Source organism: Penicillium cinerascens, assembly GCF_028974065.1.
Source record: "Penicillium cinerascens strain IBT 15544 chromosome Unknown contig_5_segment0_segment0, whole genome shotgun sequence".
Classification (NCBI taxonomy): domain Eukaryota; kingdom Fungi; phylum Ascomycota; class Eurotiomycetes; order Eurotiales; family Aspergillaceae; genus Penicillium; species Penicillium cinerascens.
This window is the reverse complement of record NW_026695294.1, coordinates 1,261,121-1,288,433: the sequence shown is the minus strand read 5'-3', so window position 1 is coordinate 1,288,433 and position 27,313 is coordinate 1,261,121. Positions and strand designations below refer to the sequence as shown.

At 51.8% G+C, this 27,313-nt stretch overlaps 13 protein-coding genes across 13 annotated transcripts; 8 read left to right on the top strand and 5 right to left on the bottom strand.

Moving 5' to 3' along the window:
- Positions 1-114: 114 nt before the first annotated feature.
- On the top strand, positions 115-3,022 carry las21 (mannose-ethanolamine phosphotransferase LAS21; the record flags this gene model as incomplete). Its single annotated transcript, XM_058451999.1, has 7 exons — positions 115-311; positions 370-414; positions 465-753; positions 816-943; positions 997-1,367; positions 1,422-2,411; positions 2,466-3,022. 7 exons carry the CDS (start codon positions 115-117, stop codon positions 3,020-3,022), a joined length of 2,577 nt encoding a protein of 858 aa, XP_058308537.1.
- Positions 3,023-3,120: 98 nt separating this feature from the next.
- Positions 3,121-3,740, bottom strand: N7498_004936 (uncharacterized protein; the record flags this gene model as incomplete). Its single annotated transcript, XM_058451998.1, has 2 exons — positions 3,121-3,460; positions 3,535-3,740. The coding sequence occupies 2 exons, from the start codon at positions 3,738-3,740 to the stop codon at positions 3,121-3,123; spliced, it is 546 nt and encodes a 181-aa protein (XP_058308536.1).
- A 586-nt stretch (positions 3,741-4,326) lies between these two features.
- Positions 4,327-6,879, bottom strand: N7498_004935 (putative meiosis protein MEI2; the record flags this gene model as incomplete). The annotated part of the gene is made up of 14 exons (XM_058451997.1): positions 4,327-4,538; positions 4,589-4,691; positions 4,741-4,820; positions 4,879-4,928; positions 4,986-5,014; positions 5,065-5,082; positions 5,137-5,167; positions 5,232-5,250; positions 5,315-5,381; positions 5,436-5,471; positions 5,539-5,790; positions 5,856-6,312; positions 6,377-6,670; positions 6,719-6,879. 14 exons carry the CDS (start codon positions 6,877-6,879, stop codon positions 4,327-4,329), a joined length of 1,809 nt encoding a protein of 602 aa, XP_058308535.1.
- Positions 6,880-7,720: 841 nt separating this feature from the next.
- Positions 7,721-10,465, top strand: N7498_004934 (Rab GTPase-binding exocyst subunit SEC15; the record flags this gene model as incomplete). Its single annotated transcript, XM_058451996.1, has 9 exons — positions 7,721-7,765; positions 7,814-8,806; positions 8,876-9,007; positions 9,061-9,162; positions 9,215-9,324; positions 9,383-9,518; positions 9,571-10,020; positions 10,083-10,333; positions 10,390-10,465. The coding sequence occupies 9 exons, from the start codon at positions 7,721-7,723 to the stop codon at positions 10,463-10,465; spliced, it is 2,295 nt and encodes a 764-aa protein (XP_058308534.1).
- Positions 10,466-10,818: 353 nt separating this feature from the next.
- Positions 10,819-11,959, bottom strand: hapE (CCAAT-binding factor complex subunit HapE; the record flags this gene model as incomplete). The annotated part of the gene is made up of 5 exons (XM_058451995.1): positions 10,819-10,821; positions 10,874-11,503; positions 11,556-11,612; positions 11,709-11,722; positions 11,869-11,959. The coding sequence occupies 5 exons, from the start codon at positions 11,957-11,959 to the stop codon at positions 10,819-10,821; spliced, it is 795 nt and encodes a 264-aa protein (XP_058308533.1).
- Positions 11,960-12,597: 638 nt separating this feature from the next.
- On the top strand, positions 12,598-13,553 carry N7498_004932 (Fcf2 domain-containing protein; the record flags this gene model as incomplete). The annotated part of the gene is made up of 3 exons (XM_058451994.1): positions 12,598-12,752; positions 12,805-12,955; positions 13,179-13,553. The coding sequence occupies 3 exons, from the start codon at positions 12,598-12,600 to the stop codon at positions 13,551-13,553; spliced, it is 681 nt and encodes a 226-aa protein (XP_058308532.1).
- A 103-nt stretch (positions 13,554-13,656) lies between these two features.
- N7498_004931 (purine-nucleoside phosphorylase) lies at positions 13,657-14,928 on the bottom strand (the record flags this gene model as incomplete). Its single annotated transcript, XM_058451993.1, has 7 exons — positions 13,657-13,698; positions 13,752-14,031; positions 14,085-14,287; positions 14,339-14,403; positions 14,467-14,546; positions 14,596-14,674; positions 14,727-14,928. 7 exons carry the CDS (start codon positions 14,926-14,928, stop codon positions 13,657-13,659), a joined length of 951 nt encoding a protein of 316 aa, XP_058308531.1.
- A 513-nt stretch (positions 14,929-15,441) lies between these two features.
- On the top strand, positions 15,442-16,477 carry N7498_004930 (mitochondrial 37S ribosomal protein uS10m; the record flags this gene model as incomplete). Its single annotated transcript, XM_058451992.1, has 5 exons — positions 15,442-15,492; positions 15,549-15,655; positions 15,724-15,768; positions 15,842-16,266; positions 16,323-16,477. The coding sequence occupies 5 exons, from the start codon at positions 15,442-15,444 to the stop codon at positions 16,475-16,477; spliced, it is 783 nt and encodes a 260-aa protein (XP_058308530.1).
- A 364-nt stretch (positions 16,478-16,841) lies between these two features.
- N7498_004929 (tryptophan--tRNA ligase MSW1) lies at positions 16,842-18,237 on the top strand (the record flags this gene model as incomplete). The annotated part of the gene is made up of 5 exons (XM_058451991.1): positions 16,842-17,237; positions 17,307-17,387; positions 17,456-17,571; positions 17,620-17,738; positions 17,789-18,237. 5 exons carry the CDS (start codon positions 16,842-16,844, stop codon positions 18,235-18,237), a joined length of 1,161 nt encoding a protein of 386 aa, XP_058308529.1.
- A 1,202-nt stretch (positions 18,238-19,439) lies between these two features.
- On the top strand, positions 19,440-21,024 carry N7498_004928 (pepsin-like aspartic protease; the record flags this gene model as incomplete). Its single annotated transcript, XM_058451990.1, has 3 exons — positions 19,440-19,628; positions 19,685-20,003; positions 20,084-21,024. 3 exons carry the CDS (start codon positions 19,440-19,442, stop codon positions 21,022-21,024), a joined length of 1,449 nt encoding a protein of 482 aa, XP_058308528.1.
- A 291-nt stretch (positions 21,025-21,315) lies between these two features.
- On the top strand, positions 21,316-22,459 carry N7498_004927 (N5-glutamine methyltransferase family protein; the record flags this gene model as incomplete). Its single annotated transcript, XM_058451989.1, has 2 exons — positions 21,316-21,617; positions 21,667-22,459. The coding sequence occupies 2 exons, from the start codon at positions 21,316-21,318 to the stop codon at positions 22,457-22,459; spliced, it is 1,095 nt and encodes a 364-aa protein (XP_058308527.1).
- A 197-nt stretch (positions 22,460-22,656) lies between these two features.
- N7498_004926 (transcriptional regulatory protein GAL4) lies at positions 22,657-25,336 on the bottom strand (the record flags this gene model as incomplete). The annotated part of the gene is made up of 8 exons (XM_058451988.1): positions 22,657-23,129; positions 23,185-23,675; positions 23,733-23,882; positions 23,938-24,130; positions 24,189-24,692; positions 24,757-25,067; positions 25,121-25,218; positions 25,265-25,336. The coding sequence occupies 8 exons, from the start codon at positions 25,334-25,336 to the stop codon at positions 22,657-22,659; spliced, it is 2,292 nt and encodes a 763-aa protein (XP_058308526.1).
- Positions 25,337-25,679: 343 nt separating this feature from the next.
- On the top strand, positions 25,680-27,257 carry N7498_004925 (Salicylate hydroxylase; the record flags this gene model as incomplete). Its single annotated transcript, XM_058451987.1, has 4 exons — positions 25,680-25,682; positions 25,773-25,892; positions 25,940-26,638; positions 26,697-27,257. 4 exons carry the CDS (start codon positions 25,680-25,682, stop codon positions 27,255-27,257), a joined length of 1,383 nt encoding a protein of 460 aa, XP_058308525.1.
- Positions 27,258-27,313: the final 56 nt, after the last annotated feature.

The following is a 27,313-nucleotide window of genomic DNA, read 5'->3' as shown; positions in this document are numbered from 1 at the left end:
TAAAGGAACCTTAGGGAAGGCGGTGTGGTGGATAAACACCTTGGTAGCTTCTATCAAGACGCGTTCCGCATCTCCTCGGCGTCGCCCGCGTAGAAAGACGTCGCAGGGAGCATCATGGTCATCCTTCAATGCGGTTGGGCGACTCTGTTCGCCAACCTCCTGTTGCCAGTGGGCATTCTTATCTTTTCCTCCGGATTCTTCCCCTATAAGCCTCTCCTGCCCGGTCTAGCAACATTCAACGAAATTGACCGAAATGCCACGTCTCCGGTCTTTGACAAAGTCATCTTCATGGTGGTGGATGCACTGCGCAGGTAGGAAATGACACCCGCACCCGTCCGTTATATGGAATATCGCTGAAGAAAGACGAAGTGACTTTGTTTACTCGAATGAATCCGGATTCTTGTTTACCCAAAGGTTAGACAAATTCCCCTTAGGCATAGAGCTAGCAATTGACCGTTCAGCAGCCTGATTCGAGAGGGGGCTGCACTGCCTTTTACTGCCCATGCAAGCTCGCCCACGGTGACGATGCCCCGATTGAAAGCGATGACCACGGGGTCGGTCCCTTCGTTCTTGGACGTTATTCTGAACATTGCCGAGTCAGATACATCATCAACTCTTGCGTATCAAGACACATGGCTCGCGCAATTAAAGGCCAGAGGAGATCAGCTTGTCATGTACGGGGATGATACGTGGCTTAAACTTTTCCCAGGGATGTTCGATCGAGCAGATGGAACGACGAGCTTTTTTGTATCGGTCAGTGATTCTTCAGAGCACATACACGGCCTTTTATATTGAAGCTAAACTTTTTCTCTCAGGACTTCATAGAAGTTGACCGCAATGTGACTCGGCATGTGCCTCATGAACTTGCTCGAAGTGACTGGTCAGCTATGATCATGCATTATCTGGGCCTGGACCATATTGGTCACAAATCAGGTCCGAAAAGGTAACCTACCTGCTCCGGGTCTAGTTTTTGAATAGCACCTGACATTTGGCTAGTCCCTTTATGGCATCAAAACACCAAGAGATGGATGCAGTGGTGAACGAAATCTATACAGCGATGCAGCAAAAGTCGCACCTTCAATCCACTCTTTTCGTTTTGTGTGGTGATCATGGTATGAACGATGCTGGAAATCACGGCGGCTCATCCGCCGGGGAAACATCCCCGGCACTGCTTTTCATATCTCCCAAATTGCAGGCCCTGGGAGCTCAATTGCAAAGCCCCATTGAACAGTTGGATGACCTCCAGTACTATCAGACGGTCGAGCAAGCAGATATTACTCCAACCCTAGCGGGCCTTCTCGGCATGCCGATTCCTTTGAACAGCCTGGGCGTTTTTATCCCAGAGTTTCTTGATATGTGGGATTCCGGTGTGTATTCATGCTCTATGGATAACGGATCAACATAGACTGACTCGGCTGTAGGAGCTCAAAAACTACATATCTTGGGGCGCAATGCTCAACAATTACTGAACACGATAAAAGCTACGTTCCCGAACTCTGCTTTTGACGACGACACAATTGCATCAAGTTGTGCATCGGGTGCAGACTCCGGCATTGAAGGCGCGCAGTGCGCCTGGGCACAAGTCCAGCAGCTTCGTTCAAGTAATATCTCGGCGGATGAGGCCTTCTCGATGATCGGTCCAGCTTTGATGCGATTCTCGCGGGTCGCACAGGACGTAATGAGCAGCACTGCTAGTAACTACGATGTTTCCAGACTCTGTCTAGGCTTAATGGTCACAGCCATTGCGGTCTTGTTGGTTTCGCGGACCGTATTCCACGAATGCACGCGTTCCGCACACACTGGGGTGTTCTTGGTATTTATGATCATCGGCTATGGCAGCATGATGTTTGCAAGCAGCTATGTCGAAGAGGAGCAGCAGTTCTGGTACTGGATCTGGTCCGGATGGATGTTCTACCTCCATATCAGATTTGAAGCATCTCGGCTCAGCTCTCGAAGCACCGCCGGTTCGCCTCCAGCTCGCTATGCTGCTCTAGCCACTCTTGGGCTCGCGATCTCCCAACGATTTCTCAGACGATGGAATCAAACCGGCCAAAAGTTCGCTGCAGAACCAGACATCGCCCGCAAATTCTTTCCCGGCCATCCTGCCGTCTTTTGGGGCTTGGTGATTCTGACGTATGTCGATGCTGGTCGTCATCTTTTCAAGAGTCTGCCATCCGTGGCGTTGCTCCGTCTAAGCGCCTTGGTGCTTACAGCACTGGCCTTCATGTTCAAAGTGAACTTCGCAGCCGCTGATTCTCCCGAACTCCTTATTGACTCCTTTATATCAAGGGCTGTGGGGACATGGCCAGACAGTTTTTCTTTGGTTTGGCAAGCAAGACTTGTATTTGGTGGTCTAGCCTGTTATGTATTATTGGCATTCTTCATTCAGAAACGGTCAGGGAACGCGCGAAGTAAGCTTTCACCTGCCTTCCCTGAATTGAAGTCCGACTAACTTCCATCGCCAGCCCCGAGCACCCTCTTTCATGAAGCTCTCAATCTGTTTCTGATGATGCAGTCCAGAGCCACCAACATTCCACTGTTCCTTGTATTCCGCGTGCAAGCCATGATTCTTTCTGCGATGAGTCTCGAGGGTATTCAAGTGACCGTGACGACACTTATACTGCAGTACATGACTTTCTTTGCGTTTGGAGGCTCGAACGCAATTTCTTCGGTAGATTTGTCGAGTGCCTATAACGGCATTGGGAGCTATAGCGTGATCCTGGTGGGGGTTCTGACATTTGTGAGTAACTGGGCAGGCCCCATTTGGTGGGCTTCCATGAGCAACCTGCTCAGGCCGCAACGAGACTCGGGAGTTCACAGTCCTGCTGCGTTGTCGACATTTCATATAGCAGCGTCACTGGTTTCTGTGATGGCTGCTTGTACAGCCCTGAGGACCCATCTTTTCATTTGGACCGTATTTTCGCCCAAGTATCTCTATACCATCGCATGGGCGACAGCGAATCACGTTGCGGTAAACATGCTGGGAGGGATCGGTCTCTCGTATCTTCCAGCTCGGAAATGAGGCTTCTCAGGACTCAAATAACACAATTTGCTGCCATGTTTCATAATACGTCTGAACCGTATTGGCACCGTGTGTCGTGTAGCGTCAGAGACGACTATTCACATCAGACCGCTGAATAGATCGTCTATGGCATTTTTCTTCCGTTTGCTAGATTTCGTCGTACGCTTCGCGCTAGATTTGTCGTCGGTTGGCTTCGCCGTTGTCTTTGAGACGGGGGCCTTGGCCGGGCCAGACAATGCATCGCACTCATTGCGGCTGACGCGCTCACCGCGGTCATCTGCCGTCGACACAACGGGAGTGATCTTTTTAATCTTTGGCTGCGCCTGAGCAGCCATTTTAGAGTCCACGCCCGTTGCCTTGGCAAGACGTGCCAGAGCGGCCAGTAATACTATACCAAGTGTAGCGAACTGGGTATCGGCGACCACGGTGGAAAATGCTCTGCACAGGTCAGCACGGGTCTGCGCAGTATGGGCTGGAGACTTAATAGAGCGAGTCTACTAGAAACGACATACAGATAACATCTCGGAATCAGATGCGACGCCAGATGCTGCCGATAAGAGCTTGCCGCTTTGGTCGGGTCCATCGACCCCAGATCCCAGGTGGTGCGCTTCAGCATCGACAGCCATTTCCACCACTTGGCACCCTGGTGTTGGTTCTTATTGCGATGATAGATCAAATGCAGTACCGAGTGGACTGCCAGAATTTCCTGGTTGTCCATGACGCCGGGAGGAGAGAAGGTGAAGAAGATGGGGAGCGAAGTTTTGACCGCGGGCCCCCACATGCCGATTCCAGTAAACAATCCTCGGGCCGCTCTTTATACTACATCTACATTCTACATTCAAACAATGAAGTTCAATGGAATTCAATGGAATGTCATAAGTGATGACTTCTGGCAGAAATGGGTACAAAACGGGTTTTCCAACCGCTAGTGTTAGAATGGTACCCTGGCAAAAGTCGCCCGGGGAGCAGCCAATAGTCCAGAGGTTGGACGCCTCAAGAGGCTCTCAGCCGCTCTCAAACTAAAACAGACAGAGGGAAATGGAAATGGAATGAGCAAAGCAGGAATATGTGTCAATCGCCTGAGCCAGAATGGTACCCGGGCAAAATGCGCCCGAGGAGCAGCCAACAGTCCAGAGGCACTCGGCCGCTCTCAAACTAGACAAGCAGGAGCAACTGGAAGGAGAAGTCGTAGGAAAGGTAGAAAGAAGTTGATCAAATCGGGTGTCACATAAAGATACCGCCTTGATTTATGAGGGGCAGTGAAGAAACAATCGCATTTTCATCACATCCTCATCCACGTTCGTTTAACCCGACCGGGGTTCACGCGGGGTGGAATTCCATTGCTGCAGAGCGGTGCGAGAGGCAGCACCCAGGTCGAAGACACAACGAGGCGCTCGAATTGGGGATCCGCGATCCCGGTCAGGCATAGCCCGCTGTGGGGTTTCAGCGCGGTCTGGGTAGCGATAGTATCGAGATCCTATGTGTGGATCCGTGCGAGGTCCAGATCGGTAAAGACCTGCAAATATCAGTCGAGAGGCTGCCAAAGTACAGCGAGAGGAGGCTTACCATTCTTCTGGGTGCGATCGACACCCTTGGACAGGATGTAGAAGTTGCTGACGGGCGGGAACGTGGCTTCATGGCCAACAAAGGGGCCATCCATATGGAAAAGCTATCTTCAAGTCAGTATTTGGATGGATTGGATTATACGGGAAGATTACCTTAGGGCGATTGTCTGCAGAGTTGAGGATCACAGGGCTATTCCGGAACTTTTCCACGAGCGCATCCTTGCCTTGCACAGCTATTCAACATGTTCAGCAGGGGTATCTCAAAATAGGTGAGAAAGCGTGTTGACGAACTTGCATACGACATCTCGGCGATCTTGTCATCATAGCGAAGGAATCCTGGCCTAGAGATTCAGGGTCAGCGCGATGTCTTTGCGGAGAAGAACTCTCAGGGTCCATACCAGGTACAACCCTCACGGGCATCAACAAACTATGAAACTGTTAATAGTTTCTATACATACAAAACATTAGAATACCCACCGAATGTATATCCATGGGCTAGAAAGGGTCAGTGATTTTCTTTCCCGGGAAAGCGATAGGATCGGCACTTACCGTGGCGAAATTGACGAAGGCGTAACCGACGCTGGAATAAAACCCCTGGTCAATATCTTGTTCCTAGAGAGGCAATGCTGCTGCTGGCTACTCACTTCTGGTTGTTTTCGAAGTCTGAAAGGCAATGTAAATGCTTAGCCACACATTCCAAGGCAGGCTAGGAATCATCAGTGCTTACCCATTCGCAAATACATGAAGTCGTAGCGGTTCGCGCTGGTATGATCAATGATTCTCTTCAGCTCCATCTGAATGACTGGTTAGTTTCTGGATATCCATTCAGATCGAAACGAGCATCCTACCCAAGTCATGACGCTTGGAATGTTGCGCAGCATGATCTTTTTGAGAAGAAACATGTCAGTCTTCAAAAATCTATAGAGTACCAGAGGTCATGTGTGCACCCACCGTCGTACGAGTATCTTGTTGGTAGTGGATCTGACCCAGATCGATCGTATGGACATTGCTCACCAACCCACGGTCAGGAATAGGGATCGGCGAACCATCAGGATCACCACCGGGTGACATGTACACCCGCCGTGCTGGAGTCCCGGGCTGAATGGGCTGATCATAACGTCGGGATTTGTTTGATGAAGCCCAGTGGCGAGGTGCTTGGTTTTCCATTTCTGGATGGTATGGGATTACCTCCATGACGAAGTCCTGTGGAAAGACGGTTAGTTCAGCTCAACAATACAAATTGACAGTGGAGAGGTATGAATGACTACCTCGGTTCTGATGGCGTTGAGCATACGAATAGCATTCATAGCGTTGTTTGAATTGAAGTAACGGGCGATCAGCTCATGTACGGTCAAGCGAGCTCCCCGCGATGGGTGCCCAAAATGGACTTCCTGGATGGAGTGCACATCTCCCACGAGATCGAGTATCGGCTTGACTTTATTCACAACATTCGCTGGACTCACGCTGGAACGACTTCCGCAATAGAGAGTGACCAACACGGAATCATCAAAATTGAGGGGCACAGGAAGGTTGACTCGCGTCTCTCGGTTGAACACCTCCGGAGAAACAGGAATAAGCTCCCAGCCGAAGAACTTACTCTCAACCTTAGTGACGAAGCACTTTGCCTCGCGAATGTCCGAGAACCCAATGTAGAAACGACCTTTGATGTTGAGGTCGTTCATATGGGGGCCGATCATGCTTGGATATTCCTGAGGGTCGGTCAGCCTTGAAAATTGATGTTAATTGGGGGGCACCCGCCTCTTTGGGAAACTGTTTGATCAGATCCAACCCTTCGATATCGGTAGAGACATTTCGAACCAGGAACCGGCGACCATGCGTCCGTGAAGCTGGAGTCCTTCCAATGGTGCGAGATTGAGCGGGTGAGTAAGTCGGACTCATCAAGTTCCCATGGCGGTCAGGACTAGTAGATCTACCTGATAGGACACCATAAGTAGCATCTGACGAGGTTCGATACATGGGCTGGCCCGTGAGTCCTGGAGGAATCAAGGCGTCCATAGCTGTACCGGAGTGCGGGGGCTGCTGTCCGGCTTGAGCCACGAGATTCCATTCTCTGAATGGGTCCCTGCAAATCGTCAGTTGGTACATGAAGCCTTACATTCAGTGATCATACCTGTTTCGGTAGTCCAGAGCACGGGAGGCCAAAGGACTTGAGTCGGGCTGAGGCCCCAGGTCCGGCTGGAAAGGTGAAAAAGCCGCCAGCTGGGAGCTGGGGGAGGTCATGGGCCCAGAGCCAGACGAGGGCAACTTGCCCCCGGACTGGGCATTGGTCATGATTGATGTATGGGTCTTGAAGAATGCGGTTTTCTTTTAGCGAAACGGTTGCAAAGAAGTGTGAAAGAACCGTCACAAAAAGACAGGATGAAAGAGGCGAATATCTGATCGTAAGGAAGAGGATGGAGAGAGGAAGAAGGTGGAAAGGAAACAAAAAAACCAGAGAGAGAGCACAGTTGTGGGATCATGGCGACTCATCCATGGCGACGTAACGCGATGAGTCGCCGGCGACGTGTGACCACGCCCGATCTGGCGGCTGTCAGGGAACTAACCATTTGATCCGGCCAATGAAATCCTAGGAGCTTTTCACATGGCCAGGATATAGCCCAAGTGCCTGATGCCTTTGGCTTTTATTGAAGCTCTTGTGAACGGGGAGAGGAGTATGTAGTGGAATGTATGGCGTTGTTGCTAAACAGCCTCGCGGTAGCCCGTGGGGAGGGCCATCTGTGAATCCACTGCAGAGGTATCTTGTAAATTATTCCATTGAAGCTCCATTCACTGTAGTTCAGAGATACTGTGTTTTGACTAGGGAGCATGGAAGTGGCCTAGGACGTATGGTTAGCAGTGTTTAGGTAGAACGGAGGGACACAAAAGGACAAAGTCACTGTACGGTCCTGTGAAATAGAGTATCCAGCCATTCTCTCCATTTCTCCGGCAACAGACATAAGAAAAGTGGTTGGAGAGGAAGTTGGGAGCTAGGAAGTTGAAGTCGAACGTCTGTTCATAGTTCGATGTCGATATGGCCTGTGCGCGACGCTAGTCCCCTTCGGTGCTTTCTCCAGGAACTCCGCGACACCCGCGTCTTCAACTTGGTCGTCTGCTATTCAAGTTCAAACTCGTTATGCCCTCCATGTCTCCTATGGCAGAACCTCACGTCCTAAACCAGGTAGGAAGCCTAGGGGATCTGCACCGAGAACTTGCTGACTTCCAATAGATCATCATCTCGCCCTCCGACACCGACTACCTAGATCAGCTCATCCCCTCCATTCGCGATTACAGTGTCGGCAATCGTACGCCACAGTTGCTGCAGTCACTCTCTCGGTTTGCGACCGACAAGGAGGCCGAAATTGAGAGCATATGTAATACCAATCACCAGGAGTTCGTGTCGTCGGTCAACTCCCTGCTTCGAATCCGGGAAGGGACAGTTAGCTTGACGGCCGAGATCTTGGACCTCAACCAGTCCATCCAAACGAGCACCGAACGGCTCGCTGAGCAGAAGAAGGCCCTGGTGGATTCGCGCGGCCACCGACAGAATATCGACGAGACATCGCGCGCCATTCGAGACTGCCTGGAGGTGTTGCGCCTGGCCAATCAAGTCCACGACTTGCTGGCGAAGAAGAATCACTATGCTGCACTGCGTGCACTGGAGGAGTTGCAAAATGTTCATCTGAAAGGGGTCACCCAGTACAAGATTGCGGTGATGATTCAGCGCTCGGTGCCGGCCACTCAGCGTGCGATCGCCGAGGCGGTCATGTCCGATCTAAACACCTGGCTGTATCGCATCCGGGAGATGTCGCAGTATCTTGGGGAGATTGCACTCTTCCACACCGATCAGCGGAAATCACGCTTGAAGCAAAGAGCGGAGAAGATTCCGTACCTTGAGCACTTCAATCTCAACTCTGCAATTGAACTTGTAGCGGACGAAGACGAGGAGTACGACCTCCTACATAACGAAGATCTCCAAGTGGACTTTACACCGCTGTTTGAATGCCTGCACATTCACCAGTCACTGGGGCAAATGGACAAGTTCCGGATTGAGTATGCCAACACTCGTCGTCGGCAAAAAGATCTCTTACTTCCATCTTCTATCACTCTCATCGATGAAGACGGCGCAAGCTTGCATAATTTGCTCGAGGAAATGGCAGGGTTTGCGATTGTCGAACGAGCAACTATGAAACGGGTCCCGGACCTGAGATCATCCGTTGACGTATGTTTGATTCCCCTTCCTTTCACCTCGCTTGAATCTCCAGATGAACATCTGACTCGAACTTTTTAGATTGACGAACTCTGGGACTCCATGTGTCAAGCCGCAGTCGGTGTGATATCCAAAGCCTTGCACGAAGTGGACAACGCCGAGAGTATCCTCAAAATCAAGAATTTGATTGCTTTGTTCATGCAGACAATGAATGTGTGTTAGCCTCATTATAACCAGAAGATACCAAGAGCTGATTTGTGGGACAGACATGGAATTTCCCGGTCGGTGTGTTTGATGACTTCCTATTGAAGCTTTTCGAAAAGTACGCCGAGCTCTTGAAGAGGAGATTTAGCGATGATTTCCAAGAAGTACAGTATTCCACGGCATACCAATGATACCCTATAAGACTAACAGCTTTAGATCGTATCAACGGATGATTACATGCCCATGCCAATACAGACCTTGGAAGAGTATGAAAAGGTACTCAACGTGAGCTGGTATAGCCCCGAAAAGCCACATGAGGAGCAAGTGTACGTTCTATTCCATTTCGTTCCATGTGGTCTTCAGTCAGACTGATTGATACTACAGCTTCCCCTGCATCTTACCATTCTCGAGGATGTATCCGCTGTGTTGCATCGACATTCGGAATTTCTTAAACCAGTTTTACTTCTTCGCGAATGATGACTTCTCCCATTCCGATGTGATCGATGACACATTAAAGGATGTACGTGTGCTTTGTATGGTCGCTCTCAACGCTCACATTGCTAATTTTGTAGGCACTGGATGACCTTCTTTCGCGGAAAGTATGCGACACGCTGGTTGAGCGACTTTCCTCGCAGTACTTGGGCCAGATTGTGCAGATTCTCATCAATTTAGAACATTTTGAGCTGGCTTGTCGAGAGCTGGAGTTACTTCTGGCGGCTGCAAGGTCGCAAAATTCCACGGGTACCTCGATTGCTCTAAAGGCCACTGAGAAGTTCCGAAATAATAAGAAAGCCGCCGAAAAGCGCATTTTCGAAGTCGTCAACTCCAAAATCGACGACCTCATCGAGACGGCAGAATACGAGTGGATGGGGCTCAACCCTCCCACCGAGCCTAGCAATTACATGCAAACCCTGACTCGATTCCTGTCCAACATCATGAACTCTACTTTGCTTGGGCTGCCGACTGAGATCAAAGAGTTGATCTACTTTGATGCTCTCAGCCACGCCGCAAACATGATCCTGGTAAGCCTCTACTGATAAAGCCTCCTGCGTCATTCGAAGAATCCAACTAAGTGATTACCCAGGCTCAACCGCTCGCACCGGAGGTGAAGAGCATCAACCCTCACGGAGTGACTGCATTGGCAAAGGATGTGGAATACCTTGCGCAATTCGTGGACAGTTTGAATGTCCCTATTCTGCGCGAAAACCTTGATGAGTTGCAACAAACAGTACAACTCATGCAGGCCGATAACGCGGATGAATTTTACGATGTCTCCACCCGGAACAAGAAGTATGGCCGTGTTGACGCCATGCAGGGTCCATTGCTGCTTGAAAAGTATGGCGCTCTATGATTGCCTTATCGCCTTGGACTTTTTGCTAACTTGATCTCAGGCTTACTCGCACGGTCCAAGCACCGACCAAGGTCGATAAATTTGCGACATTGTCCTCACGATTCAAGAAGACGTAAAATCTTCTGGAGAGGCGAGCTCTTCCGGCGATGGGAGGGTCCAGTTCAGTAGATTATTGAACATCCTTGGAACCTAGGTACAGAAAGACATATGTGAATCCTATCATGCCCAGAAACAATTACGAAGGCAATCAAACCCGGTCGAGAATTAAAAAAAAAAAAAAAAAAGGAAAGGAAAGATAGAGGAACCCCCAGTTGTATCAGCTTTGCCTGGGCTTTGCATAAAACATCCCTTGGTAAGAAAAGAAGAAAAGGAAGAGACTATATAACCTAAAGTCCCTGGATGCGCCTTAAAACACGCGGAAATTCGTTAATCACCCCAATAAAAGACCAATTGTACTTGTAGAAGTCCCTCACTGTCCAGAGTTAGTTTTGAAAATTGACAGTCAAAGGGGTAGTAGAACGTACCTGCTGAGGTGGAAGGTGCGGGTAGGCATACATCCCCTCGAACATCTGGGATGGAGGCTGGCCATACGAGGCCGTCGGGTCTGATTGAACTGTCCCTGGGTACATGGCGGGCTGAGGGCGGTATTCCTGGTCCTGAGGGAGACCATGCTGTCCAAGGGAGCCGTAATCCGCAGGGCCCATGTGTGGCTGAACTCCATGTTGGGTGGGTGGCATCTGGCCAGGCGTAGCGGAAGGCCCTGGAGCCGCTCCAGCAGCCTGGCTCGATCGCTTAGCATGGGATGTCGCTTCTTCGCGGGGGACGATATCGATCAGGAAGTCGAACATGTCCGACTTTGAGAGAGCCGCAGCAATGTCAGAACGCTGCAGGGTACGGCGCTTGTTATCTTCGGCATGAATCCAAGCGCGCATCGTCAGCTCGGTGATGAAGATATCACAACCCTTGGCGAACAAAATCGGAGCCTCCGCAGAGATCATCTTAACCTCCGGGTCCGCCTTCATCACCTTCTTGATACGGGCAAGCGGCAACTGATGGATCTTATAGTCATGATTGTCCGATTCCAGATGGTTGATGACGTGCTGCCAATAGGTCGTCAGGATATCGCGGGCCGTGCCTTGGAGACCTTGGTTTACCTGGTTCATGTTAATGGTAAGTTATATAGAATAGGGCGCGCTGGGTACTGACATTGGCCCAGGTACCAGTGTAGAGTTCAGCGACTGGGGCATATCCTTGCGCAGAGAGCTGATTGGGTTCACTTGCAGTTAGCCATGGTTCGGCCAATATCTTATGCGATCACCGGTGGATTCGGAGATGGCTCGGGTCATCATTTTAGCATACCGCCGCGCTTGCGCCTGATGATGTGTCAATGAATGCTTAAAATGAAATGCGACGACGAAATCAGCCATTCGACACGCGCCCGCCAGCATGGGGGCTTTGATCTGGCTGCTGCGCGAAGATGATTTCATCATGAGGGAGGGGACAAAGGGCTGCAACTTACCATAGTGGCCCCCATTCCTGATATCGTACACAGGCTGCTGCTGCTGCTGCCGGCCCTGTTGCTGCCCGGTTCCCTGAGGAGCTGGCTCCATGACGGATGGTCGGGTCTCGCGCGAAGCGATGTTGAGATGAAAGTCGATTAGGCTCGGGGGAAAGCTCTGGAGGTGCGACACGAATGCAACGCGACCGAAGATCGGACACCTCGCGGTAATAAGAGAAGAGGGGTTGATCGCAGGGACGACGAATCGGAGACTGGAGAGCCGAACTGGAAGTGTTGGGCGGAGGAAGCGCGTCGGAGCGTGCCAAGCATGGAGGTGCCTCTCAGCTGTCTGACGGTTCCGGCCAAACCCCTCGTGCGAATGCCGCCCTTTGCCGGGATGTTTCCTCCCCGCTCTGTGGTTTTGTGGGCGTATTTCAATTACATCTTTTTATTATTTAGCTCCGTATATTCCGTCCAAATCTCGTAACGTCATCCCTATGGATGGGGGTGGAGGAAGCTGAACGCGGTAATCTGTAAGTACAGGTACTTTACTTTATTAGCAGCCATCGCGATATATCATGTACCTGGTACTTAGCAGTATCACGGTCACGAGGACCCCACCTGACCCGAGATTTCCCCCCGAACAAGTTAGTCCGCTCCGAGAAAGCAACAACAGAAAAAAAACTTATAAAACCCACTCTCCTCCAGCTCTTCTCAATTCCACAATACCTCCCACCCTGATCTGCAGGGATGGTTGTTATAGCTCATACCGGGCCCAGTGTCCAGCCTCAGGATGAGGTGGACCTGACAGACGACCAGATTCAACAGCTCCTGCTGGAGGCAGAAGGACGTCTGCGCGGTCCTGTTGTCTCATCCACCGGGGACCCCGACGCCTCTTCCTTAAGGTGTGTGAAAATCACTACGCTTCTGACTGTACCATGGCTCACATTCTTCGAGGATTCCCAAATTATCTTCGGGGACCACTTTGGAGCCGTATGTTCGTCAGGGTGATGAGATTGCCACTGTCGATTCGGCCCAGCTCATAGACCCAAAGCAGAAGGAGCTATCTAATTCGATCCGCTCTCTTGGTGCAAAGAACCCGAAAAAGGTGAGTTTTTCACTTCATGTCTTTTCGTCCTTCTCTTTTGCCATGAGGAAAATTTTTCCCAACGCGTGAGCGCTTGATGCGGCGTAATCAGTCCGTCTTGGCCTGTGCTGCACCAGTGAGAGCTTTTATTTTTCATAGTTACTCTGAGCATACTACATCATCATTGATTTCTTGCTGTCCACGGTTTGCGAGCCTGATCCACTGACATGTCGACGCTTTCTAGGAGAAACCTACCGCTGGACCGGACTGGTTTGACCTCCCCAAGACTGAGTTGACTACCGAACTCAAGAGGGACCTGCAACTCCTCCGTATGCGTTATGTGCTTGACCCCAAGAGACACTACAAGAAGGAAAACGGCAAAGCCAAACCGCCGGAGTTCTCTCAGGTGGGAACTATCATCCAGGGTCCGACAGAGTTCTTCAGCGGCCGCATTGCAAAGAAAGATCGCAAGAAGACCTTTGTCGAGGAGACAATGGCCGTGGAGCGAGAGTCACGACGCTTCGAATCCAAGTATCGTGACATCCAGAGCACAAAGCAGAGTGGAAAGAAAGCCTTTTACAATAACCTACGGGCAAAGCGGAACCGGAAAACTAAGTGATCACGGTATCCGCCTGCTCAAAAAGAAGGCCCGGGAACGATCAGCTGTTAGTGGTCTCCAGGGGTTGCCAGCTTTCATTCTTGATCTTCAAAGCTGCGGTCTGTTACTGGCCAAAGGCATTCACAAGAGTTTGCACCACCAATCCCTGTCAACAGAGTCAGTATGGTGTCTCGATATGGGTTTGCGGGTAGCACTTGCCTGCATGTCTAGAGCGGACGCACGGCCAGCCTCAAGGACCTCTTCATGGCCCGCTTTGCCTTCTTCCAGGATCGCACTCAGCTCTCCTGCAGCTTTATCCTGAAGCTCGTGTTCATCTCCACGAGGCACCGGCGCCAGCACGGCGTTGTTTGTGACTAGACTGAAGGCCAACACACGAAGGCCACAGTGTCGAGCCACCACAATCTCTGGAACGGTCGACATGCCGACGACATCGGCACCCAACATTCGAAGCATCCGACTTTCGGCCCTTGTTTCATACCTAGGCGAGGTCAGCCAGAGGGAACGTACATGAAGAGGGTGCAGTGTCCTTACGTGGGCCCTCCAACGAAAGCGTAGACACCCTCATGTAACTTCCTGGTACTCTTGGAAGGGATGACTTCCTTCCAAGCTTGGTATACGCGGCGTCGAAGGTCGAGGTCGTATGCATCCGACAACGGTGGGAAGCGAACACCAAATTCTTCCGCGTTGGGTCCCCTCAGAGGGTGAACACCTGCTAGACCCGCCAGGAAGATGTGCTAGGCAAACGGTTAGCGCTCTAGTTCCAGAACGAGAAAAGAACAACTTGCATCATTCAGCAAGACGATATCCCCCACGCCGTATTCAGAATTCAGGCCCCCGGCTGCATTTGTCACTGTCACGTATTACATAAATTGTTCTCGGGGGCTTGTAGGGATGTCGGTGTAAAAACACTCACGCACAACGGTGCCCACCCCCAACTGCTTGAACACGCGGATGGGAAATGTAACCCGGTCCATGGAATGGCCCTCGTAGTAGCTTTGCTCACGTCAGTCGTGAGATTCTTGAAAGTGTGACAGGTACTCACTGAGCTCGGCCGACCATCAGCACTGCGGGGATCCGCTGACCGAGGAAGCCAAATACCAGCTTCCCAGCATGCCCGGCAACTGTGGATGTCAGTGACACGACTCGGCGGTCTATCTTGGGTACCGGGCTCACCTGTCGGTCGAGGGAAGTGAGGGATCGACGAGTAGTCGTATTCCACTCTGGATTCTGTCTGAATGGTGTCTGCTAATCCGCCCAGTCCGGAACCACATACAATGGCAACTTGCGGGGTTTGCAGACTCTCAGGCAGGCGGCTTTTCAAGTACGAAACGGCCTCGTTCGCCTGCTCAAAGGAGGATTTGTCTGATTCAGCCATATCTTCTGAAATCGGGTAAGATGATCCTGTGGAAAATTTGGGAGAGGACAGAAGTGTGGATCTCGAGAATCTTCTGATACTGCGGAGGTGTAGAGTGGTCCTATTGGTTGGAGTGCTCAGACAGGACCAACCCGTATATCAATGCTTCTCAGTCTATAAATCGATTCATTGTATATTCCCATCTCATTCGACTTTCTGGTCCTTGAAAAATATGCTCTTTTCTACCGATTAACGACGGTGGCCTCAAGAAAGTGGCCACAATTGGATGCTGACTAGCGAGATATTTATACTTCAACGAGAATTCTGACTCGGAAATGACCCTGTTAGCGGGCAGTATATGAATACCGGCCTTCAATTACCTAGAACCTTGTCTATAGGGAACGTGAACCGTGGGTTGTGAGTCCCATTGCGAACACCGTGTAGAGAGCCAAGGGCTCCTAAGGCGGTCAGCCCGCATCTTCAACCCCGATGAAAAAAACCCGCACCAAACAGACCTCCAAACGCCCACCTACGATGTTCTCATACACAACGCGCTCCGCCATTGGGGTTGGCAAGCGCCTGAGGGTATGCTCCGTGCTTTGTAACATGCCAAAGCTACGCTAACCGGGTTCTTCGAATAGGTGCCCGTGCCTGTTCGCTCGCTATCATCACCGAGCCTACCGAATGCGCCATCTCCAGAGCCGGCGACAACTACCCAGGCTGGGCCTGCCCCAGCTCTTGCAACTGGGTAAGATATTGGTGGATTCGAGATCATACCTTTGATTGTGGTGATTAACGAGAATGGATTCAATTCAGGTCGCCAGATGCCGAGCAGCCTTCCGAACCCCGTGTGAAAGAATGGTCAGTGATATGCATTACATGCAGAGAAATCTCATGATGGAAAATGGAGAACGTTTGGCTCATCTTGTCTCAGGTCTCAGCGGTTAAGAGCCCTTGGTGAGGATACTCGACTACCCCGAAGCGTGCAGGCGATCTATTCGCGACCGCTTCGGAGGAAGGCGGAGTACGGCCTCCCCGTGTGCGACCTTCAATTGCGATCGTACAGCGTTCAAAATGTGGAATTCTTCGCCGACTTCGCCATCCGCGCCGCCTATTATCTTAACCTTCCCGCTTCCGGTCCCGTGCCTCTTCCTCGCATCGTCGAACGCTGGACCGTCCCGCGAAGCAACTTTGTGCACAAGAAGAGCCAGGAAAACTTTGAGCGGATCACCCTCCGTCGGCTGATTCAGATCAAGGACGGCAACCCGCAGGCGGTACAGGCATGGCTTGCTTTCCTTCGGAAACACGCATTTTACGGAGTCGGTATGAAGGCGAATGTTTGGGAGCATGACAGTCTCGGTATAGTTCCCCATGTTAAGGCCAATCGCCTCGTTCCCGTACTGACCAGGCCACAGACGTTGCCAAATCCATGGATGCATCTCTTCCGGAAGTTGAGAAGACACTCCGTCCACACCTTGAACAATTTGGACAGCGACATGACAACTCCGCCGACCGGAGCATATTCGACGTTTTGGACAGCGACCGGTTTGCCGAGCGCAAGAACCTCTAAATACCACTGGGGGTGGACCGTCGAGCTTTGCATTTATTTAAGGGGGGGACACTTGGGCGTCACATAATTTTGTATTATCGTCTTCCGCGGCTTTGCGTGGCCCACCACTGGCCCTATGTATTTTACTGTGATCATATCCAACTTTTGAGGAAGAATGATAGTTCTTCTCTAGCCGTCATATGATAAAGAAGATCCCATTCTCAAATGTATCTGTTTTCATTCGGTCTTTTATAGATCCACGAGCCCGCGTCTTGCGACCTTTCGTAATGTCACGTGATGCAGCGGTGTTTTTGCGCGGAGGCGCGGGATTCCAAGAACTGATCGTGGGCCCAATTCACTTTCTCCCATTTGAAGTCTGCTCAGGATGGGTGCTACGGTCTGTCACCATGGCCGTACTGCGGCATCATCTGCGGGGAGTCTTCGCCGTGTCCGGCCGATTCCTTCAATCCGACCGAGCAATTGGCATCGCTCCGCCAGCTCGAGTACGACGCCGGCTGTCGGGGAGCCCGTCATCTTTTCTGGTATTCAACCGACCGGGATTCCACATCTGGGCAATTATCTGGGTGCTCTCCACGAATGGGTGAAGCTGCAGGATAATGCGAAGCCGGGAACCAAGCTGTTCTTCTCCATCGTGGACCTTCACGCATTGACTATACCGCAAGATGCAGCTCAGTTAAGACAATGGAGAAGGGAGGCATTTGCTACGCTACTGGCCGTGGGCCTCGATCCTAAAAAGTCTACCATCTTTTATCAGTCTGCAGTACGTCGCATCAATTGCGCCAGCCCCGGTAGTTCAGTCAAATCAGAATATCCAGCTAACGAATGTTAGGTGCCGGCACATGCGGAGCTGATGTGGATTCTCAGCACGGTGGCCTCGATGGGATATCTTTCACGAATGACCCAGTGGAAGGTAAGCTCGATACAAGCTCGATCCATTTGATCGGGACGGACCCAACAACTAACGGGCTCCGCCGTCAGAGCAAGCTTCAGCTGCCCGAGGATGCAACTCTCGAAGATTCGGAGGCGCGGGCTCAACTACGGCTCGGTCTCTTCTCCTATCCCGTCCTCCAGGCTGCGGATATCCTTGTGCACAGGTGCAGTGACCACGCGGCCTAGACAGAACTCCCGCTAATGCCTATCAGAGCTACCCATGTCCCGGTTGGCGAAGATCAACGGCAGCATCTTGAATTCTCTCGATATACTGCCAATAGCTTCAACCACCTCTACGGGCCGATTTTCCCCGTTCCGGAGGCCTTGATCTGTAAGAATCTACCGTGGCTCCATGTGGACACCTGTAACTGACACTATCAGCTCCTGCGAAGCGGGTGATGTCTTTGAAGGAACCGACTTCCAAGATGTCCAAGTCCCATGCCGATGAACGGTCCAGGATCATTCTTACCGATCCGCCCAGTGTGATTCATAAAAAGGTAAAGGTCGCCCTTACAGACTCGGAACCGACTATCACCTACGATCCGTTGCGCCGTCCAGGGGTGTCCAACTTGATAGAGATCCTGAGTCATTTCGAGGGGGTGTCCTGCGAGAGCATTGCCTCTGAATATCGCACTGCGAGCCTCCGAGCGTTGAAGGAACACGTTGCCAGTCGGATCGCCGATCACCTGCAGGGAATTCGGGAGCGGTACATTTCGATCATGGAGGACAAGAGCGGCTACCTGGACTCGGTTGCCCAGCAGGGAGCTGAGGCTGCGCAGGCCAATGCTAGTGTGACTATGCAACAAGTTCGAGAAGCGATGGGCATGTAAGCGTGACGCAGTACTGAGGTACCAGGACAGGGCGTGTACGATAGCCTCGGGTGGGAAGAGGCCTTGATGAGCTTCTTGTATTATAGGTGTATTTCCATGGACAGAGGGAATCCTACTCCGGTCATCACGAGTGTCAATTTGCGGTTCATATGTACAGTATACAGATGGATATTTCCGTGGAGTCATCGGTGCGATACATAAGTACCGGGTACCTGAACACTACATAGGTAACACCGAAACCCAAGCATACAGCAGAGATGTACCACCCGGGTCCCAGCAATGGACAATGCAACACCGTTAGCATGATTCACTTGCCACCGGTGTTTTAGAATGGCCATTGTATGAACGTGGCAGCCTGAGCTAGTGCCGGAGATAAGTCACGTCATCCATGGAAGGGTCCGTACACGGCTCTTCTCCCCTCGACGCATCCACCAGTAGGCAAAAGTGAAATTGGACATTATGTATTTCCTGCATCCATGAGAACCCTTCTCCAGATCAATTCCATAGTTTTGATATAGTTCAGAGTCCTGGAATACCGCCACCGTCGGGGTAAAGTGGCTGGACAACTCTAAGCCTGAAACGGCCTGGCGCCACGGTGAAGCGTCATCCATCCGCGTCATCTCCCAACTCACGCACGCGGCATACGTATGCAACAATCTCTTTGATTTGACTCTCTTTGGTTCATCGCAGTTATTACCGGGACAGACCGAAATTCCGAGAGACAAAATCATTGGATACCGGAATCTCGTTCTCGTACTTCTCGTACTCTCGTATTCTACCGATATGTATCTTCTACATACGGAGAGAACATAACGGTGACGACAAGGGGGTGGGTCCCCGGACAGCGCCTCATCCGGCCTCAAGCTTCTGCCGCGTCTTGTTTTCCTCGAGTTGGACAGATCCACCGAGGATCCGCTGACTGGCCGTCTGGATGGATCTGAATTTCCTTCTTCCCGGCTGGCCCGAAAATGCAGTGGGGGCATACGGCTACTTATACTACTGACCCGCGGATCCTGATCTCTCCATCCTCTCGCACATTTTATTCCATTCGTACCCGCGTGGACTCCCCGCCCCTGACTGTCACATTCCCGAGCCCCGAAGCTTGATCTCGGCGCCAAACGAGATCGGCAAGGTACATATAAAAATTATTAAAAAAAAGGGCGGCCGATCGCAAATTCTTGACGGGGGAATTCCTGCGAAGAATGAAGAATTCATTGCTTCTTTTGGCGACTCTCGCGCTTCCTGCGCTGGGCCGCCTGACTCTTCACCAGCGGGATAATCCATCGGTGGTGACCTTGGATATCCAGCGAAAGGATGTTGCCGATCCGGTGGCGAGAGACCGCATGAGGAGGAAGCGCGACAAGACCGTCAGCCAGAAGCTGGATAACGAGGTGTGTCTCCAGCCAATTCCCTCCCCTGCCCTCCCCATCTCGCTCACAGCCGTCAGGAAACCCTCTATTTCTGCAACGTCTCTCTGGGAACCCCCAAGCAGAACTTCCGTTTAGTCCTGGATACCGGTAGCAGTGACTTGTGGACCAATGCGCCGAATTCCACACTCTGCGAATCCCAACAAGACGTCTGCAGCGTATCCGGCACCTACGACGCCAGTTCCTCTTCGACTTACTCATTTGTCTCCTCCGACTTCAACATTTCCTATGCCGACAGTTCCGGTTCCAGCGGCGACTACGTTACCGACACACTTCACATCGCAGGTACCACGATCAAGGACTTCCAGTTCGGCGTGGGCTACGTGTCCACCTCCGCCCGTGAGTGAACCTTGGTTTCGTGCATCGTGAACCCACTCTACACATACAATCGGACCAGACTGACATTCGCGTGTGTACAGAGGGAGTTCTGGGTATTGGATATACCGCAAATGAAGTCCAAGTGGGCCGGAATGGGCAGGATGCCTATGCCAACCTGCCCAAGGCAATGGTGCAGAATGGCCTGATTCAGTCCAATGCCTACAGCCTGTGGCTCAACGACTTGGATGCCAACACCGGCTCGATTCTGTTCGGTGGCGTGAATAGTGACAAGTATCACGGCACGCTGGAGACACTGCCGATCCAGAAAGCCGGCGGCATCTACTCGGAATTCGTCATTGCCCTGACCGGGCTCTCTCTCTCCAACTCATCAGGCATCAAAAAATACTCGTCCAGTGCCCTCCCCGCAGCGGCCCTGCTTGATTCGGGGAGCTCCTTGACTTACCTCCCCGATGAACTCGTCGAAGACATCTTTAATGATCTGGATGTTACCTACGACTCATCGAGCGGGGTTGGATACGTTCCCTGCAGCCTGGCGGAGCAGAATGTCAACGTCTCCTACACGTTCTCATCCCCGACCATCCATGTTGCTTCCAGCGAGTTGGTCATAGACGCGGGTGACGTGTATTTCCGTAATGGAGATCGCGCCTGTGTCTTTGGCATCGTGCCCGCGGACGGCAGCACCCCGGTTCTGGGTGACACCTTCCTACGCAGTGCCTACGTGGTCTACGATCTCGCCAACAACGAGATTTCCCTGGCCAATACCAACTTCAACTCGACGAGTAATAACGTCCTGGAAATCGGAACTGGTGATGATTCCGTGCCGGGTGCTACAGCTGTTTCCAACCCTGTAACCACCGTGGCCGTGGGCGGCTCTGGAGCGCGCATTGGCGGACCTACAGGCAGTAGTAACATCTTCACCACTGCCCCAACCACCAAGAATGCGGCGGAGGCCCGGGCGACCGGCATGCCCAAGCACCTGGCTCTGGGTCTAGTCGGTGCTGGATACCTCCTGGCGCTGTAGGAGACATTCGTATTGATAGAACATTTGCATGTTACTGCGGTGTATTGGCGTTGATTTGGGAATATATCTGGGTTTTACATTTTATTCTTATTCTCTGTTGATAACGATCTTTTATGTGTCACGAAATACAAAACATACATTGCTGAAATATGCCATCCGATGCATCTCAAGGGGCACCAAACTGACATCGAATGCACGTTTGAAACCAAAGTCCGCAACTTCGGGTGATCGCCGTGCTTGGCGTCACTCCCGCGATCTTCGGATCTTTGATCCTGTCTTGTCTGCCACGCGATGCCGAGGATTCCCGTGTCCGTACTCGTCAAGGCCTATCGTAGGAATCCTCTTCTCCCACTACTCCTTAAAGAATGCCGTTCGCTCGACTCGGCTCGCAATGAGCTCCGGTGGCTCCGTGAACGCGCCCTGCGCGATAGCCGGTTGCCCGGGCGGTTGCGAGGATCGTGGCCAGGGTGGAGGGCGCGCTTGAGATCCATGTGTCTCTGGCGCTCTCGAGGGTTTCCTCTGCAGTACATCCTGGGCGACCAGCCCTTTGGTGACCTGGAAATTCTCTGTCGACGAGGCGTGTTAATCCCAAGGTCAGACCTTTCCCGCGCCAAATACCGCGCGTTTTATTGACGCATTTAGACCCGAAACCGAGTCTTATACAGTCGAAGCGGCCAGGTTGATCCGCCAGGCTCTGGCCCAAGAGGAACCAGGGTCTCCCGGGACTCGATCTCTCCGGGTCCTCGATCTCTGCACTGGCACGGGCTGTATAGCGCTTCTTCTCCATGCGCTCCTGGCTTCTCATTTCAAGGATATGATCGTCTTGGGGGTGGATCTCAGTCCTATAGCGCTCAACTTGGCGCAGAAGAACCTCGATCACAATGTAGACAAGGGCTTGCTGTCTCGTCGAGCATCCACCGACATCCACTTCCAACGTGCCGATGTACTGGGACGGAGTGATAGCTCGATCCCTGCCGTGGAGGAAGTCTTACCTAAATATTTTTCACAATCTGGGGCATTGAGCGAACCGTCGGCAACCAGATGTGACTTGCTGATCTCCAATCCACCCTACATCTCCGCCTCGGAGTTTCGTGACGGGACCACGGCGCGCAGTGTTCGGCTCTTCGAGCCGCGACTAGCACTGGTACCGCCTGCTACCGGTTCCACGGAGGATGCCCAAGACAGACCCGAGGATATTTTCTATCGCCGCATTCTCACTCTTTCAATCAAGCTGCAGGCCAAAGTTACCGTGCTCGAATGTGGAGATATGACGCAGGCCGGCAGAGTGGTTGAGATGTACACTGCCATGACATCAAGCCACTCCGATCACTCGAGTGCAGAGATTTGGCCAAGCACCGAGCGAGATCTAGCTGCCAATGGCTTCCACCCCTACGATGGATCACGATGTGTCATCATCAAAAGGTGGGCGAGGTGATGTAGATGGAATGTTCGGGGCAGAAAATGTTCATATTCCCCGCGGGGTATGTTCGAGCTAGATGTTATATACAAGAAGCCACCTAAGATTTTAAAAAAAGACCTGTTTTTGCTGGAAATAGACCCCCTATCAGATGAATCTTGCCTCAAAGTTTGAAATCATCCTGTAAGGGGAAAACCAAATATCCACCAAGGCAACTACATCCCTGAATCATATGCATGGCTGAAATTGAACATTCGGCCCAAAAGGTCGAGATCGTCGTCCATCATGAATTCACCGAGGTCCATATTGGACCACATGGCGTTATCCGCAGCCTGTGGCGATGCAAACTCTGTAGAGTACGCCGAGACCTGCGGAGCGGGTCCAATAAGAGCATTGCTCGGTTCGTTTACTGCTTCAGCTTCTGGATCAGCATCGCGGTCATTGCACACGGGAACAAGGTATTGAAGGCTGGGCTTACTGCTTGCTTTGAGGATCATCGATAGCTGTGATAGGTACTCGATACAGCGCTCGATCACGCGGTTACCCGAGTCCAAGCGGCGCAGAGCCTCTGCGGCCAAATCGAGGTAGGGCTGGGATGACTCTACCGAGCTCCATTGCTCTGGGTTATACCTGCGCTCCTTCGAAGCGACTAGAAGAGCCCCAAATATGACGAGCCCGGCGTTGAAAGCTGGAATGGGATATTAGTAAAACGTCCACGTGGAGGATGCAGTCAATGCACATACTGTAATACAGAGAATAATTCCAGGCACCGAGCAGTCCTCTACGCCAACCAGTCGCCGATGTGATAGTGTGCACGGTGGAGATAATGGACTGAGCGGATTCAATGCAGTTCTGCACACCCGTGAAGCCCATTTGTTGAATGAGCTTATTATCTTGGGAAGCGGACTCGTCGGCACCATATGCATCCAAATAGCCCTCTAGGAACTTGCGGTACAAGAGTATCCGCAAGTTGTGATATCGCACGGATAGCACAATACCGAATCGGTGCCGGATAGTCGACTCCTGATCCATCTGTGCTAAATCATCGGCAAGCAAAGGCTCATGCCAGAGTCGGATTCCGAGCGCGGGCACAATTTGAAAACGCCATTTCTCAAGCTGGTGCTCGCCTTCAAGGATTTGAGGGATAGCATTTGCCGTAGTGAGTGGGTGTTCAAGTCCCAGATTTTGACAGTAACAGTTGTCAAGAACGTTGAACATGACGACATACAATTTACTGAACATGGGTTAGCATATCTGCAACGTGAAAACCGAATCGACCGTGTCAGCTAACATTGCAGCAGTAAAGAACCAACCGTCGAGTTGGGGATAAGATTCCGATTTGGGTGTGCTGCTGAGCACCTGCATGTCTTGGAGAGGCATTTCCAGTCTCACGTACGATTCTGGAATGGTACAGGGCCGGCCAAAGGTCATGCTTAGCGTTCTGATCCATTATCAACACATGAAAAGCCCGTATGTCAACCAATGCTGTCACTAACCTATCAAGCAAAATACACCCATACCAGGTCCTCTTTCGAATTTCACTCTCCAAGGGAGAGAAGCGCCGGTTGGCCTCGGGAGAATGTAACCCAAGCTGGAAAGCAGCCGAGATAGCCAGTCCGTGGGTGGTCCATGCTTGTACCGACTTTTGGGTTCCCTGGAGATACTGACCTAAAACCAAGAGATATTGAACTATTCTCAACACAGTCAGTGAAAGCTGATATGGTTCAAATGAGGCAGAGATTGATACCCATCTCCAAGGTCGCGTTGCGCTTGGAATCCCGGTCACACAGCCCATTGGCTCTTTGGAAGTAGATATCGGACTCGTCGATTCTTCTTCCCGCGGGCAAATCACCTTCCGTGTGAAGGCTAGTGGCAATCGCGAGTACAATATTGAGCAAGCCAAGCCATATCCGCCGCACTCTCTTGAAGTTATCGTCTCGCATCCGAAAATACGTCTCGCAGAATGACGCTTCATGAATAAAGGGCAGCAGCTGGCCGGTTTTCTCAAAATAGACCTGAATCAAGCTCCAGGTACGATCTTCCGAGGGAAGAGCAAAAATATTGACCTCATTCCTATTGGATCCTTGCGTTTTACTTCGTAAATCATCCGAAGGACGAGATCTCGAGACGTTCAACATGCCTCCACCAGTATTGCTGGGAGACGATAGTGAGATCACCCCGGGAACGTGCGCATTTCCTCGCGCAATGGCACGGGAAATATGGCGCAGAAACGCGATATTGGACGACGGCCCTAGACCAACGTCAGTCATGTTCTCGCTGGCACTTGGATCTGCTTCGGATATCTGGGAGTTTACCGAAGAAGCCGCAGTCCTCCTCATCGGTGAAGTTGATAGCACCCATTCCGTCAATCGGATTTTCAGATACATCGATCTCACCGAACTCAGTTCTGTCTTGAGCGACATGATTAGAGCGTACCGGAACATCCGATTTAGGGGGCGTGGGCAGCATGACTCCATTGTTTGAAGGAGGACGAGTGTCTTCCCTCGAATTGGACGATTGAATGGGCTCTGAAGGGCCCGAGCTGGAGCCATTACTCTGGTTGTTTTCCAATCTGCGGACAGATGCTTCTATGTCCTGAATGCGATGTTCCAACCGAGCCAAATAGCTGCAGGTCCGAAGGTTAGAGTCGTCTGGTTTATGGGAAAAGCGGATTGATACCTTTTCTCGACTGTAAGATTGCATGATGGGCCAACATCCTGGTAGAGACACTCGCACCCGAGGTCTTTGCACTGGGTGCAGGGTCGGCCTCCGTCACACTGCGGCTCGTTAATTTCGTACTTTGCAACAGGTTGGGAGACGTACTCGGGATTTACGGTGACGGCAGGAGTTGCAGGCCAGGACAGCCCGCCGGCGTTTTGGAGGATGCGCTGACATGACGCGCACTTAGGAGAAGGGAGAAAAAGGCGGGGAGATACAGACCCATATCCACTTGCACGTTCTGACTTCCCCACGTCACGTCCCGTTCGGCAACCGATGTCTGTAGCCGTGAGCGTTCAAAATGCCGCTTCCCCGCAAAGTGCTGCCCCAAGGAAACCCGAAGCCCAATCTTGAGGCTCCCGACTTCCCGATTTCCCCGATGGCCTATCTCCGATCTCCCCGATGAATTTGTGGGGCCCCGCTGAGGTTATACTTAAAAGCTCATGATGGATGATGGTATGGGCAATTCACAAGTATCGAGCAAGTTGTTTTGCAGATTATCGTTTCTTTTCTTTCAACCATGGTAAAGTCCTTCACGCAGGCCCGGCCCCAACTCCAACCCCAATTCCAACCCCAACCCAGTCTATGACCCAGGACACTAACTATTGAACAGAGCTCTCAAGTCCATGTCGGTATCGTCGGTGCAGGGATCGGTGGCCTGGCGGCAGCCATTGCAATTTGCCACGCCGGTGCTCGGGTGACCGTGTTGGAGGCTGCCGAAGAACTGGGAGAAGTATGTAGCCCGGACTGTTGATGAAATCACCTCGCTTATGCTTATAGATTGGCGCGGGTATCCAAATGACCCCCAACGTCTCCGTGCTCCTTCAAAGATGGGGCGTGGATAAGGTTATCGGTGACAACCTGGTCCAGTTTGAGGAGCTGAATATGCGCCGCAAAGATGGAACCCCGGTGGGATACACCGAGATTCCGACTATTGAGCGAGACTTGAAGCGACCCTGGTGGGTGGTTCATCGGGCTCATCTTCATGAGGGCCTAGTTACCGTCGCTTCCAAAGCCGGGGCTGTCATCAAGGTCAACTCGCGAGTCACCGAAATAGACCACCAGGCAGACCAGGTGACCGTGACCACTCACCAAGGAGCTACATATAAGTTTGATCTCTGCATCGGAGCGGACGGAGTGAACAGCGTTGTCCGGCAGACGCTGTTCCCGGGTGTTCGTCCGGAGCCACCGACAAAAAATTGCGCATACCGTGCGGTTGTACCCTACGATCAAATTCGCCAAGATCCCATTGCAAAGGAGCTCATCGAGAAGCTTACGATGGAGGTGTGGATGGCACCCAACTCGTATATCATTACCTATCCAATCTGTGCGGGCAAGGTGTTTAATCTGGTCCTATCGCATCATCGCCCCGAAAAGCTGCGAGCTACTCAACCGGACATTCCGATTGAGGAGCTGCGGGAGGAGTATAAGGACTACGATCCTCGGATCAAGCGCATCGTGGATATGATACCGGAAGTGGTAAGAGATTCCCGAGATACAGTTTAGCACTCAATGACTGATAAACCTCTGAACCCAGTCCCGCTGGCCACTCATGGTGACTGGACCTCTGGAGTCCTGGTCATCGCCTCAGAAGAACGTGGTTATCATGGGCGATGCGGCGCACTCCATGGTCAACCACATGGCGCAGGGAGCGGCTACTTCCATGGAGGACGGAGCGTTCCTGGGCAAATGTGTGGAAGGCGTTGTTCAAGGAAAGCTGAGCCTGCGGGAAGCGGTTGGCATATACGAAACCGAGCGTATGCCCAAGGCGTACGAGAAGCAGCAGGTGTCATTTATCAATGGAGCTATCTGGCAGTTGCCGGACGGCCCGTTGCAGGAAGGACGAGATGCTGCAATGGCCGCGGAGTTGGCGGGCAAGTACTTTGTACGCAGCAGCAATCTCTATGGAGATCCTCAGACGGTGCTGGATGTCTACGGATACGACGTTCAGGGGCACGCACAGGATGCGATCGAGAAGCACTGTCGCGGTGGCAAAGAGCTGGCTCACTCCATGACCAAAGTTACCCCGGCCTTGCAGCGCAAGTACATGGATTGGTTCCTGCCCGACCAAGGCCGGAAATCCGCCGAGAAGCTGTGAGAAATTCGGTGTTCAAGTACATAGTAGAAGATCGACAATGATGTTTAGACTGATAG